Raw genomic sequence first — 13,591 nt, 5'->3', positions numbered from 1 at the left:
TGTGTGCACATGTCCCAATCTCCTGCTGGATGGTCCAGTGCTGTGAAATGAGTGTGTGTTGCTTCATTTCAGCTTAGTCCTAAACATACCATTCACTGAAATTGGAGGATAGGCCACTGTGGCTGGTGGTGTTGTGCACAGCTGAGGCTGGGGACAGGGTGGTGTTGCTTTGGGTCTCGGTGGTGGGAGACACCAGGCCTGGAGGTGTGGAGGATTCATAACCAGAGCTGGCTGCTGGTGATGAATCTGATGCTGGTGGGGAGGATTCGTGGACCTGGGGAAAAACAGAGAGGCAGGTTAAGTATTTATACTTCAACATATGCAGCATTAAGCCCTTGAATTTAGATGGGAATGAATGGTGCACACTCTGAAACACAATCGGTGTTATAATCATATTACAGAGGCCTGACACGCACTCATTTTCTGACACGCCGTATTTACCTTCATGTGTTTTCGTAGAGAGCTGGGATGTGTGTAGGACTTGTCACACATTTTGCAGAGATAAGGCTTGTCCGACGTGTGAACGTGCATGTGTTTCTTTCGGTCGCTGCTGTTTGCAAACCTTCTGTCGCAGCCCTCAAACTCACACTGGAACGGCTTCTCTCCTGCAGGAAAAAAAATACAAGAAGAAAAACACAGTCAGATATATATTTCTTACTCAGAGATGCCTCGGGCTGTGCAGCTCAATGGATGCGTAAAATACAAATGTAAAAAAGTTGAGCGCATGGTGCTTTGCATGTGCTCCCTAAAACTCACAGCAGTGTTTAAAAAACAACCCGTATCCTGATCCCAATTGAGTTTAAGGCTTATTTTAGACAGGGGGGTCGCTACATCTTATTTAGCCTAAATAATGCGCATAGTGATTTGGAGGGGGTGGGAAGAGGGGGACAAGGCCGTCCTCAGTAGGCCCACAGAAGCCGTGCCATTTGCTGGGAGACAATAAAAATCTAATTAGCACCTGAGCAATTTCATGGCACGGCACCATAATGTATTTCCCAAGAAAATAAGTCCAAATGTGAAAGGCTGGTAATGGCCCTGTCTAGCACCTTAAGCTCCTATCAAAGGGACGCACGAGAAAAACAAAAGGCATTCCTCACGCATAAACAGTAACAGTGCTGCTCTGCTCGGCTGAGCCTAAACCACAACACACGCAACTCCTAAACACGCAGGAATTACAGATTGATTAGGAATTTAGTACAATTAATTTCTCCAAGGCCAAAGTGAGTGGATTTCTATATGATGCAGGGGAATATTGTGTGAGGAATAAAAGCGCAGCATCTAGAACAAGCTGCATTAAAACCCACTGGTCTGATTCACCACCAGCCTGGTTACTCTACGGTGCCCGCGACGCGCCTCCAACTGTCCACTTTGACCCATTTTTTTTTTTTTAAGTTTATCCCGAATAATAAAACACCGACGGGCCCGGTGAAATTGTTTTCTTCACGTTTGGGAAATGTTTTACACCAGAAGAATTGTTGCAATGTGTCCGGGTGTAGCGAAGAAACGATTCCGCTAAACTCCTGTCTCTCTCTCTCTCTCCTGGATGTGGTCCTAAATCTACTTTGACTGTTTCAACGAATACTATCTACTTTAGCAGCCCAAAATAGCCCCTGATAATTAGATCTTGATTTGGGTTTGGCAGGGCGCGAAATAAATGCACACGCACGCTCAGCAACAACAATGACACCAATCTTAGTTTTAAAAATAAAAATCAATTACGGAAAATAAATACTTCACAGTGTTGCCATAATTACCTGTATGCGTTCTCTTGTGTATCTTCAAGTTTTCCGACCGTGCGAAGACCTTTCCACAGCCGGGGAAGGGGCATGGAAAAGGCTTCTCCCCGGTGTGCACCCGAATGTGGTTCACCAGTTTGTATTTCGCCTTGAATGGCTTGCTCTCCCGGGCGCAATCCTCCCAGAAACAGACGTGGTTGGTCTGCTCCGGTCCCCCGACATGCTCCACTGAGACGTGCGTGACCAACTCGTGCATGGTGCTAAAAGTTTTGTTGCAACACTTCTTTGGGTTGCTGAGCTGCTCGGGGTCGATCCACTTGCAGATGAGTTCCTGCTTGATGCACTGCTGCCTCATGTAGCGGAAAAAGGCACCGGGGTGGTGGTGGGCTGCCATGTTCATCCCCATGTTCATATTCATGGAGCCGTACTGGTTGTGGAGCTGCGCCGCCGAGTACGGGTCGGTCCTCGGGCTGGAAACCTGGTGGTACTGGTCGGAGCGTCCGAAAACTTCTCCGGGTAGTCCGAGCCTCATTTGCCCGTTCAGGACATTCGTGGATCCGTGGGACCCGTGCTGCTCGTGGATCCCGGGGAACAGAATGTGGCCTTGAGTGTCTGTGTGGGAGTGATGAAGGGATCCCGCCGTGGGGCCAAAAATAGTATGTTGGCCGCTCGCCGGAGAGGATTCTCCGAAGCCACGACTACGAAAGAGAAAGTCCCTGGTGGAGTTGAAAGGAGAGCTTGCATACGACGTGACATGGGCAGCGTGAGCCCCCAGTGCCGCAGCGGGGTAGCCCGGCGCCTGTGTGGTGAACGCAGAGCTCTGTCCCGGAGAGAGATCATGGTTCAGCTTAAACGCACCCATGTGTGCGGAGTCTACAAAGCTATTTTGTGCCAAACTCAAGTCTCTCTCCTGCATCTCGCTCGCTGAGTGATGCCTGGCAAACGACCCCACTCCCAGCCCGGGGAACTGGTGACCAGCATCCAGTAGCATTATTTCAGTAAGCAAAAAAATGTGGTTGTGTTTAAATCAGCACAGGGCTCAAGGATACAGCGAATAAGTTAAAGGGGGAAAAAAATAAGAATCAAATGTTGATGCTGGCGCGCAACGATTCAACTTCCAACCTTGGAAACACCATATCAGGCGTGATTCAAAACGCTGCTCCGCTCATGGGGAAAAAACAAAACAAAAATAAGCTCGGGCTATCGAACACTGGATTTACTTCTAGTTAAGTTGTGCCTCAAAAAAATCCAAATGCAACGAAGTGGAGAGTTTCCTCGTGTCCTCTTCTCTCGACTGCGACAGTTGGCTGCGTTCAAATGCACTCGAAGAATTAAATAATTATCTTACTGGGTGTCCTCTGCATACACAGGGCGAGGGTAGTTGGAGCATCTCAAAAAACGCTGTTCCGAGTGGGTATGTATTTATTTCTCTGGCTCGCCTGTGTTTATCGCGGAGGGTCCCTGTTTCTCCGTGGACTGGCCCTACCTCTTCTTCCGCCCCCTTTAACTGGAGCCCGTTCATTCATTCCTCGCTGTCTCATTGGCCACCGCGCCTCATCAATCCCAGGTGCCCCTCCAATAGCAGGTAGCGATTTGGCGACTTAATAGTGCAACGCCATTTTCCACTAATAATTACCGCCCACTTTTAGGAGAAGATTTGGGGGGTATACAAGCCAAAAGGATCACGACAAGAGAGAGGAGAGAACATGTTTGTGTTGTTTATCTTCCGTAGGTGCCGAGTTGGAGGGTGTATTAAAAAATAAAAATGTGGCATTTGATGAGAAATAGACAGGATTGGAGAGAGATACTTAGATATAATATTTAGACAGAAGAAATGTTAATCAGTGCGGGTTAGGGGATTTGTTATTTAGTAAATCTAAATATAATGCCACAGCTCTGTGTATTTTACATGTGGGAAGTCCAAAGTGAGCACGGTGCCATAACAACCCACACAGAGCTATAGCCGTGCTATAAAATATATGGCAAACAATTAACCACCATGATATCGAAAATGACACCAACAGCGCAAAATGTTCAGTACGCATTGCCAGTATAACTGCGAGAGAGACATTCTTTTCAGCCATCTTTACTTCTATAAAGCACAACACATTGCTTCAATATTCAGTTATTTTATTTATTTTTATTGACTCCCAAGTCTACTAAAATACTGAGCGTGCATCAAGTCCCTCTGGGAAAAAAAAAAAAATTAAAAAAATCATGCCAACCAGGTATTGATGTACTAATGCAAAACATTTTAAAATGGACTCAATGTGCTGCCCCCCCCTTACTTTTTTTTTTTTTTTTTAAATGTATCAGACCAAATTATGATAAATTGTTGTATTTTAAACAGATCACATATATAGGCTATATATATTAAATGCTGATAGTAATAATAATTAAGTAAAGTTAAAGCGTGGAATCATTCAAATCTGACGAAAGTCTCGCCACCTAATTCTTCACAGCTGAAAAAGCATGTGTGGCTCCATATGGAGTCCAGTGGTTTTTCACTGGTTGTAGAACCACAACTGGGCCTTTAGTGGTGCTCCAGTGCTCACACTGGCAACCGCCAGTGCTTGTTGTTGGTTCTTTTTAATGGTTCCATATGTTACTGGTTCTGCCTCCTCGGTGGTTCTCACATTCACCACAGCAATTAAGTTACATGTTATGGTGGTGAACTGTGCTTAGATCCGCGGTAACCATTAGTGACCTATGAGGTCGAGCCACTCCTGAACTCACAAAAATAAAATGTAAGCAATAAAAGTCGGATGTTTTTCACTTGATATTGAATTAAGATGTTGTGGAGCTCCCTGTGAGCATGTGATGTTTGGTTTTAGCCCCCCAAAAAGATGGCCACAAGAAAACAAAAGGCTGCTGCATACAGACACTGTTTTACACTCTGTTCACCAGAATGTTCTTCAGGAGATTTACTTTTTGGTTCACATACAGGCACAAACACATAAAACTGACAGATGGAAGTTTTTTTTTTTTTATAGAGAAACCAAAGATTTGCTTAATTTACTGGCAACTTCCCATTACAAGCGTTCACTGAATCTGCGTGCAAATGGGTGGATATACAGGCCATACACCACAGCTGCTCATTCACATACAAGTCAAAGGAAGTTTAGCCTACTTACATTTTCACCAAATCACCCAAGTGCTCCAACACCTCTCCCTGTCTGCCACGGCTCTCCGGTGCTCCCTAAGCGACAAATAATGTTGAACAAGGCGAGTGAAACGTTTAAAAACTTTTTTTGAAATTGTTCTGTCTCTTAGCGCAGAGTGGGACAGGCTGAGCGTTGTGTGTGCCATTCTTCCAAGTCTATTTCAGCCCGCACCACAGGAAACGCAGGAGCTGATCCAAGTTCAAAGTCACGTCTGCCGACCCCTATAAGAAGTTCTTTATTTCTCTGGAAAACCACAAAACCTTCCCCAGATAGGGGGAAAAAGAGAAAGAAAATTAAAAAAGAAAAAAAAATCCATCGGGTAAAGAGGCACATGGCTGCGGGTTTTCCCTTCTGCTTGGAGAAGAAAGGGGGTAGCCTATTGAAAATCCCCCAAAGACCAGTATTTCAACAGGTTTTAGGATCAGTAATGCACATTGAGACTTGGCTTACGCATTTAAAATATAAATCACATGAAATATTACCCAGAATGTGATCTGAAGTCAGAGCTGACTGAAAGTAACAGCTTTTACAAGCTTATGGATGAAGTCAGAGTCTTGATCACATAAGGGCGCTCTGCCTGTGTATTATAATGGGGGCCAAAGGCGTATTTCTCCTCTCTGTTATCTGACAATATCAATATGTTGACACACTGGAAGGTTACTAGTGTGGCTTCCGTGACCTTGTGTTTCATGGATGTTTGACCTGTGACCCGTTAAGACCACATATGTTGCCCTCTTGACTCCTTTTGGTAAAATAACCCTGTTTATGACAAAGCGTCTTTGTTTTAAAGAGAGGGAGAGAGAGAGGGAAAGGGAGAGGGAGAGAGAGGGAGAGAGAGAGGTTTAAGATGTCCCCCTCTTCCGTCTGAGGCATCGACAGCTTTGGGTAATTTGGAAGCAATAAGTCAATAAAATTTAACCCATTCCTTCAAGAAAGTTCAAACTCGAGTTCCCCTTCAGCAATTTAGATAATTGAAAAATGTGCGTTGTATAAATTAATTTCCACTCATTTGACATGTCAAAATATGATAAATATGGGAAAACTCGACAGAAACGTGCTGTACTGGGACTAAGAATGTGTATTGGGGGAAAAAAAAAAAGCATGACATTCACAAATTGTCACGCTTAAGCAACAAGGATAGTGACCCAGTGAGTTACTGTTTTACCATCCAAATTATAATTCCTGTTCATTTTGTGTGCATTAGGTCCCATTTAATGTGGTGTTGCACCAAACAGGGGCCCTTAAACAAATCATAAACAATGCTCCCACTGCTCCTCTGGGTTTTATGGGTTTCCAGTAGCTCTCATTGGAGCTGAGCATATTTTATTTATTCAAAAAAAAATCCCCGAGATAGCGGCACACACATGGGGTCATGGTTGAAGTGTTTTAGTAACTTTTTTTTAATTCGGATAAAAATACAAATATGACACAGAGTCATTGTGCTGATAAAATGGAAAAATGAGCAGCTGTTAATAGACAATAAACAGTAATAATCTCAACACCAGAGAGCAATGAGCCACCATGTCTAACTATTAATTTCGTACTTTTTATATTTTATAAGACTTCAACACGTTATATAGGAATTTTGGACATGGAAGCTCTCCTTAAAGCCTTTGTTTCAGGTGCTGATTATCAAGTTCATAAATCACTTTAAACAAAGCAGCAACGTGCAACAGGCCCATAACATGTAAACCCTTCCCTCTCCAACACGATGGAAATCAATTATAAACCATGTTCATGAGTGGGGAAATGTGCTCTTAATTCATATGTTTGAAATCTCTGAGGCGAGCTCCTGTTCAGGTTATAACACCCAAGTAGTTTGAGGCCAACTATCAAAAATCGATTGGAAAGGTGTCCGAATTAAGACATATCAATGACAGAACCGTCAGAGTGAACTTGAACGCAGTTTAAAAGTGTCTGTCAGCCTCAGTTACAACCAGGACAATACATTCTTAGTAAAAGATGGTTAGCTGACAAAAAGCATAGATGGCACCTTTTATAGGTCAGGACATTGACTGAAATAAAATGATAGCTTGCGCTGTTGTGCTTATGTCTTACACTGTTGCACGTTTATAACGCAACCCTTAACGTGCAATATATTTAAGCCAAGGAAAAATATTTTAATGGGAATTTTTTATTGAGGCATCATGAGAAATGTCTGAGTAAATAAGACATTTTTATTGGTTTTCCTAACTTCAGCATTATATTAAGATTGGCACGATAGCCTCCACTAGCCAAAACTCCATTTAAAGCTTATTCAAATTCAAGTGCAGTAGTAGTATTATTTATATCAAAGAAAATCAATCATGTTTATATATTACTGAGTAACAACATTTAAAAATAAACCTAGCAGACCACACGCAAAACTATTTCTCTTTCAGTTTATTTAGTTTTATTTTATTTTTTTTATTTATTTAATTACCTTTTTCCTGTATTTTATTTTTCAGTAAAATAGTTTAATTTTACAACACAGTGGCTTTGCACAGGTGCGCACTTTTCATTTTATATTTTCCTAAGAAATCATGTTGTGTCTCAAGAGCTGCATGTTGTAATGCTTCCCAATAACAAAATAATGCGCAAAACCCAAATAGATAAAACTTTGCGACACCACTGTTGTCTTCTTTACACATCTATGCATTGGTCACATCTTTTACACTACTCACATACATCCGTCCACCAGCAGCGGGCTTTTTTTTTCTCTTTTTTTTTTTTTTTTTTGCTTCTTCATTTTTTCATTGGAGACATCAAATCAATGGTAAGACACTTGGACAAACCAAACCAGAGATATACACTGGGCTGCATTTTCACACAAACTGACATTTCGGTCATCCACATGCGCCAGCACCAGTAAACAGAAAGCCACACAAACAGATCTGCTGGTAACTTTGTGAGTACAACTTTTTGGAGTCAACAGCGATAAAGAGAGTGAGGGGGCGGAACCCTGCTGAGCCCCTGCGCTGAACGACAGCCAATCGCTTCGTTCTCCTAACTGCCAGTCACCGAAATCCGTCCAATACCCGCAGTGCCATTTCTAAACTGTATTCCCCACTGTGTCCTCCAACTGTTGTATGTTCTGCCAATCGCTTGAGGACAGAGTGGGAAAAGGAGCAAGCAGAGTTAGAAGCCGGACAAAAGAACTTATAGACCCCTTATATACATATTTTCCTAATGTTTTAGAGAGCGTGGTGTGGTGAAAAACAATTGCGGTGAGTGCGGATGGACTTGTCAGTGTAGTTATGGAACCCCCTTTAAGCAAGAGGAATCCGGCGATAAGATTAGCGGATTTGGCAGCGACTCAACCCCTTCCTCATCAGAATATGACAGGCTTCCCGGGGCTAGGGGGGCATCACCCTCTCTCCCACCATGCCCACCTCCACCCTGGGGAGCTGGGCAACGACCCCGGAGTGGCACTCACTCCATTTGGACCAGAGCACATGGCACAGACAAATGCTCTCAAACTTAGCCCATCTCAGCACATTCAGAGCCATCCCGAAGCCCAGACCGCGGCATCTTTCACTTCTGCTCAGACCACAGTTGGTTTCCCCGTGGCTCACCCCCACTCAGGCTACTCAAGCAGCAGGGACTTCATCCTCAGGAGAGAACTTTCAGCCTCTGCTATGCATGCACTTGGCGACCAGCATAGTTCCGCCTCCTCCCCTCATCACCATGGCATGTTCATCTCCCCAACAGGTGCTTATGGGCACACGGAAAGTGGGGCCCATTCACTTTTCACTGGACTTCACGACCAGGCGTCCCCAGGTGCCCACCACCATGCCCTCAATGGGCAGATGCGCCTGGGTATACCGGGGGACATCTACGGCAGGCCAGAGCACTTCGGGCACAGGCCAGAGCACTATGGACCCTCTTCTCTCCACAGCTACAACTCCATGAACCTCAATGTGAACATCGCTTCTGCTCCGCACGGAGCGGCGGGGGCGTTTTTAAGATACATGCGGCAGCCCATAAAGCAAGAGCTAATCTGCAAGTGGATTGACCAGGAGCAGAACCAGAAGAAGCCCTGCTCTAAAACTTACAGCACCATGCACGAGCTGGTCAACCACGTCACGGTGGAGCACGTCGGGGGACCGGAGCAGAGCAGCCACGTCTGTTTTTGGGAGGAATGTCCACGGGAAGGAAAGGCTTTCAAAGCGAAGTACAAACTGATAAATCACATCCGAGTTCACACGGGAGAAAAACCCTTCCCGTGTCCGTTCCCGGGCTGTGGAAAAGTGTTCGCCCGATCGGAGAATTTAAAGATTCACAAGAGGACTCACACAGGTCAGTACGTCTCATTGTGTAAAACTTGCACACAGGCAATGTGAACTAAAAAATATTGGCCGTGTGTCGCTGCTCGCATCCTGAACGGATGAACGGTGCCAACGCACGCCGCTAAAATTGCGCACACGGGCGAGCAAAGACCAAAGTTTTATTCAGAGACGCGTTCTCGCAGTGACTAAACGTGTTCCATTTCATTTTCGTAAAAATAAACTTTTTTTTTTACTCGCCGAGACGTCTGCAGTAGGCGTGAGTGGATTAGGGCATATCATTTGTAAAACGTGCTTACGTACGTGCAGGACAGCGCTGGAACACGCGTAAATGTAATTATCCTCAGGCGTAGGACGTTTACGCAAAAGCTCAGTTTATATATTGTGGTTATGCACATGGTTAACTGCAGCTTACCAGTCTCCAGATGCATTAGGTTTAAGTATTTGGTGTAGTGTTGTAGGCACACAAATCCAATGTATCCGGGTGTACTGTCCGACGAAAACAACATGCTTCGTGGTGAAAATGCATTGTGTTTAAAGTTTAAGACAGTGAGCCTCGTGTGCAGGAGCACTTCACGAATTGTTTAAATCACGAGTGCTCTTTCTGGGAGATGTTCTTTAGTTGTTGTTACAGAGACTCTGTGTTTTTGGCTAAGAGAAAGCTTCATTCTGGCCTTTCGCCACCAACACCAACAGCCCTCTACACCTTACTGAATGATGGAAAATCCCAGGGGAAATAAATAAGTAATGTACCAAAAATATAAGTCATCAGAGAGTTACCTTCTTCTCGTTGTTTATCATTTTGTAACCGCACACTGCAGTTTTACATGCATGCAGGCTATGATTTAAAAAAATGCATGTTTTCCATCTGAGTGTGACTGTGTGTGTGTGTGTGTGTGTGTGTGTGTGTGTGTGTGTTATAACCACCACGGTACATAAACGGCTCTTGGTGGTCTCTCTCTCTCTCTCTCTCTCTCTCCCCCCCCCAAACATACACACATAGGGCCTACATGTAACCAGAAAGGCCTACAGGCATGTTACACGTGTTCACACATGAAAATGCTTTGCACTAGTGGGTGTGGAGGTCGTGGGCTCTATAGTGGAGGTTTAATAAATAAGCTACACAGAGCACAACACTCATGTTGTATTTATTTAAGGTGGAATGCTGAGGGAGAGGCTGTGGTTCAGTGGGTAATGGGAGATATGGGGGAAATTAAGTTGCAGTTCATCTTGTGGTGTGTGTATGAAAATGTACCCCCCCCCTCTCTCTCTCTTTACTGGGGCTGTTTTTTTAAGGGCAATGACATTATGGCACGTGACACTGACTGCATCTGTCTCTCACCCATTCAAGGAGAGAAACCCTTCAAGTGCGAGTTTGACGGCTGCGACAGAAAGTTCGCCAACAGCAGCGACCGGAAGAAGCACTCCCACGTCCACACCAGCGACAAGCCTTACTACTGCAAAGTGCGCGGCTGTGACAAATCCTACACCCACCCGAGCTCCCTGCGCAAGCACATGAAGGTGCACTGCAAGTCCCCGCCGCCCACCTCCACCAACGTCACCTACATTTCCTCCACAAACCCTCTCGGAGACCCCCTTTCGCCCGGCCCCGAGCCGCACAGGAACCGCTCCGCGAACCTCTCCCCTCAGGTCACCAACCTCAACGAGTGGTACGTGTGCCAGGGCAGCGGAGGACCCAACCACCTCCACACCCCCTCCAGCGATGTGCCAACGTCAGATTCGGACGACGAGGACTCTTTCAGAAATTCAGACCCGAGGACAATGCTCTGATGAACCTGTTTACAAACCACGTGACTGTCTAAACTCGTCACCCACTTTACCCCCGCTAAAGTGTTGTAGAATCCATGCTGGCCCCCGTGCGCTTATTGGGATATTGATCCGTTATTTTGCAGCTGTAGTGTTATGAGGCGACTGTGCTAAACGCAGGTCGGTCACTATCATCGTGGATGCTGCGCAGGCCTACTAGCAAGGCAGAGGTGACCCCTGACCTCTCTTCAAATGTAGATCCGAACTGTCAAAATAAAACATTTGGCAGTGATATTAGAAGTGGAATTAAGAATGTAAAAGCATCCTCCCCTTCCTTCTTTGAAAGGACCAAACATTTTAAAGTGAGCCCATTTCTGAATAGAACTTTTTAAAATGAATAACCTTTTTTCTTTTCTTTCTTTTTTTTTTTTTTTTACAAGAGCAATATGCAGGGTTTAATTAACTGCATGACTTAAGACTCAACTGGTGTGCTGAAATGACATCTTTCATGTGACCTCCCATCATCCCCTTGCAGTTTAATAACTTGCCTGCCATCAATCACTGTCATATTCCAGACATTTAAGGAAAACAAATGGTACTGCTTGTAACCCGCGAATGGCAACAAATGTTAGTGGACAGAATCTAGAAGATGAGGCTTTTTTTTTATTGATTTCTTTAAGATGTGGTACAAACTTTGATAAATCAATAAGGAAAAAATAAATAAATGAGGAGGCAAACATCTGAGTGTCTTAAGGGTTCTCATTTACCTTTTCAGATTTATACAATACATGTGTTTGGATGGAATTTTGTAATATTTAAGAACTATTTAAGACTATATTTTATGCAAAATACACAAGTGTTATGCTCGTTAAAGAGTACGAGTAAGTCCCTTGAGACCCTAAATGTCTACACTGACAGGCTTTGACCCTGTAGGATTTGTATATATGTAATTGTACTGATGCTTGTGAATGTTGTGTAGTTTTAATTACAAAAACATGTTGTTTTGTACATTGTAATTTATTTGCTGGTATCAATGTTGTACTGGAATTACAGGAACACCAAAGAATAATAATATCAGTTTTGGTGATGCATAGTACCCTGCTGATGTTTTTTTGTTTTTGTTTTTGTTTTTTAAATGTTAATTTTTTGTTCACTTTTTTTTTTTTAATTGTGGTCTGTAAAAGAAGAAAACATTTACTTGAATAAGCTGTGTAATGTGAAAAGTCCCTTTCTCGCATGCCTTTTGTAGTGATCTGTCTTTCTCTTTGAGGTGCATGGTGCCGTTGCACATGATGGATAAAAAAAAAGAGATGAATCAGTTATGATTGTGCAGACCCTTGATGTTCAAAATTAAATTTACAATATAAATTTCATGCTAAAAATTAATAAAAAAAAACAGGACATATACAGTAAATAATTAACAAGTGTCAAATTATTATTATTTATGTTAGTTTGATTAATAAGAGTTTGGGGAATTAGAGAGACAGTGGAAATAGACTGGCTACACATAAATTCAGCTGGACTAATGGTAATTGTTGGAGACCTATTTTTTGTAAAAATGTATTTTAGGAAGTGTGCACATTTCTGGTCCAATAATTTCCTTTTTTTAATGAGACATAGAACAGACCATCAGTGTCATTCTCACTTCAAATGAAAAAGCTGAAGTAGCTGTTCACTTCCTACGCTAACATTTCTATAAAATATCCACTGTTATCTCAGAAATAGGCCTAACGGGCCAAGGAGGCTGGTATAAACTAATCACTGAGCTAATGGGAAAACTTATAGCCCCCTGATGGCGCTACCTCTGAAAGCCGCGACAGCACAAAGCAGCCGAGGCATGAATCATTCATGGGAAAAGTAAAAGATAAAAGATATCTGACAATAAGCAAGGCCTTGTATAGAGTGTATAAAACAAGTTCCCCCTCTTATTTCCTCCATTAAAACGCACAATCTCACTTTCAAAGAGTTGCCTGTCCAGTCTATAGAATTAAAATTGACCAACGCGAGTCCTGCACCACTTCAAAGGCTGCAGCTTCTGAGAGGAAGCCTGGCCGCTTTGACACTCTTCATGGTGCGTTAAGATTTCTATGGCAATCGGGTAGTGAGACGCTCACATTTGAATGTGTCTGGTTGAAAAACACTAACTGCCACTAAATGAACTATAATCAAAGCTCAGGATGCACCCTCTCCAAAAAAGAAAAAAAAAAAAAAAACGTGTGTTGCCACAAAACGAAACCGCTGGCAGGTAGATGACCCACAAGCTGCAGACACCCTGGTTACATCTGCCTGGTAAGAACTGGACACATTCAGAAGATTACAAAAAAAAAAAAACATTTAAACAGATGGAAACCTTGTCAACACACACACACACACACACACACCACACACACACACACACACACACACACACACACACACACACACACATTGAAAACGGTTGAGAGCTGCACGCTGCATCAATTAAGACACTTGACTCAGGTCAACCTGGAGGATTGTTGGGACTGCGGCCATAAAAAGCACACTTAATCAGCACTGGAGTGCAAACAATCTCAAATATTAACCAAATTTTACAGCCCGGGAAAAGAGCCACTTCAGCAGCATTAGGAGGCTTTAATAAAAGGCAACAACTGCAGGCTTGTTTAGCTGTATTAAAGAGGCT

General features: G+C 43.5%; 2 protein-coding genes across 2 annotated transcripts in view; one reads left to right on the top strand and one right to left on the bottom strand.

Moving 5' to 3' along the window:
- zic2a (zic family member 2 (odd-paired homolog, Drosophila), a) overlaps positions 1-3,933 on the bottom strand; it is a 4,677-nt gene extending 744 nt beyond the window's left edge. Inside the window, exons 1-3 of the mRNA XM_051404653.1 lie at positions 1,755-3,933; positions 442-605; positions 1-274 (exon numbers count right to left, since the gene is read on the bottom strand). The exon at positions 1-274 is cut by the window's left edge and continues 744 nt beyond it. Coding sequence (XP_051260613.1) covers positions 80-274; positions 442-605; positions 1,755-2,727 — 1,332 coding nt within the window. The 5' untranslated portion in view covers positions 2,728-3,933 and the 3' untranslated portion in view covers positions 1-79. The remainder of the gene's footprint in view (positions 275-441; positions 606-1,754) is intronic.
- A 3,766-nt stretch (positions 3,934-7,699) lies between these two features.
- On the top strand, positions 7,700-12,349 carry zic5 (zic family member 5 (odd-paired homolog, Drosophila)). The gene is made up of 2 exons (XM_051404648.1): positions 7,700-9,178; positions 10,517-12,349. Exons 1-2 carry the CDS (start codon positions 8,137-8,139, stop codon positions 10,954-10,956), a joined length of 1,482 nt encoding a protein of 493 aa, XP_051260608.1. The 5' UTR covers positions 7,700-8,136; the 3' UTR covers positions 10,957-12,349.
- The last annotated feature ends 1,242 nt before the right edge of the window (positions 12,350-13,591 follow it).

Source organism: Dicentrarchus labrax, unplaced genomic scaffold, assembly GCF_905237075.1.
Source record: "Dicentrarchus labrax unplaced genomic scaffold, dlabrax2021, whole genome shotgun sequence".
Classification (NCBI taxonomy): domain Eukaryota; kingdom Metazoa; phylum Chordata; class Actinopteri; family Moronidae; genus Dicentrarchus; species Dicentrarchus labrax.
The sequence above is the reverse complement of the archived record's forward strand: the minus strand, read 5'-3'. Positions and strand labels throughout refer to the sequence as shown.

Coding starts and splice junctions, on each gene's coding strand:
- zic5 (XM_051404648.1), top strand. CDS start 8,137: ATGGAACCCCCTTTAAGCAAGAGGAATCCGGCGATAAGATTAGCGGAT. Junction 9,179..10,516: donor TCACAAGAGGACTCACACAG/GTCAGTACGTCT, acceptor CACCCATTCAAG/GAGAGAAACCCTTCAAGTGC.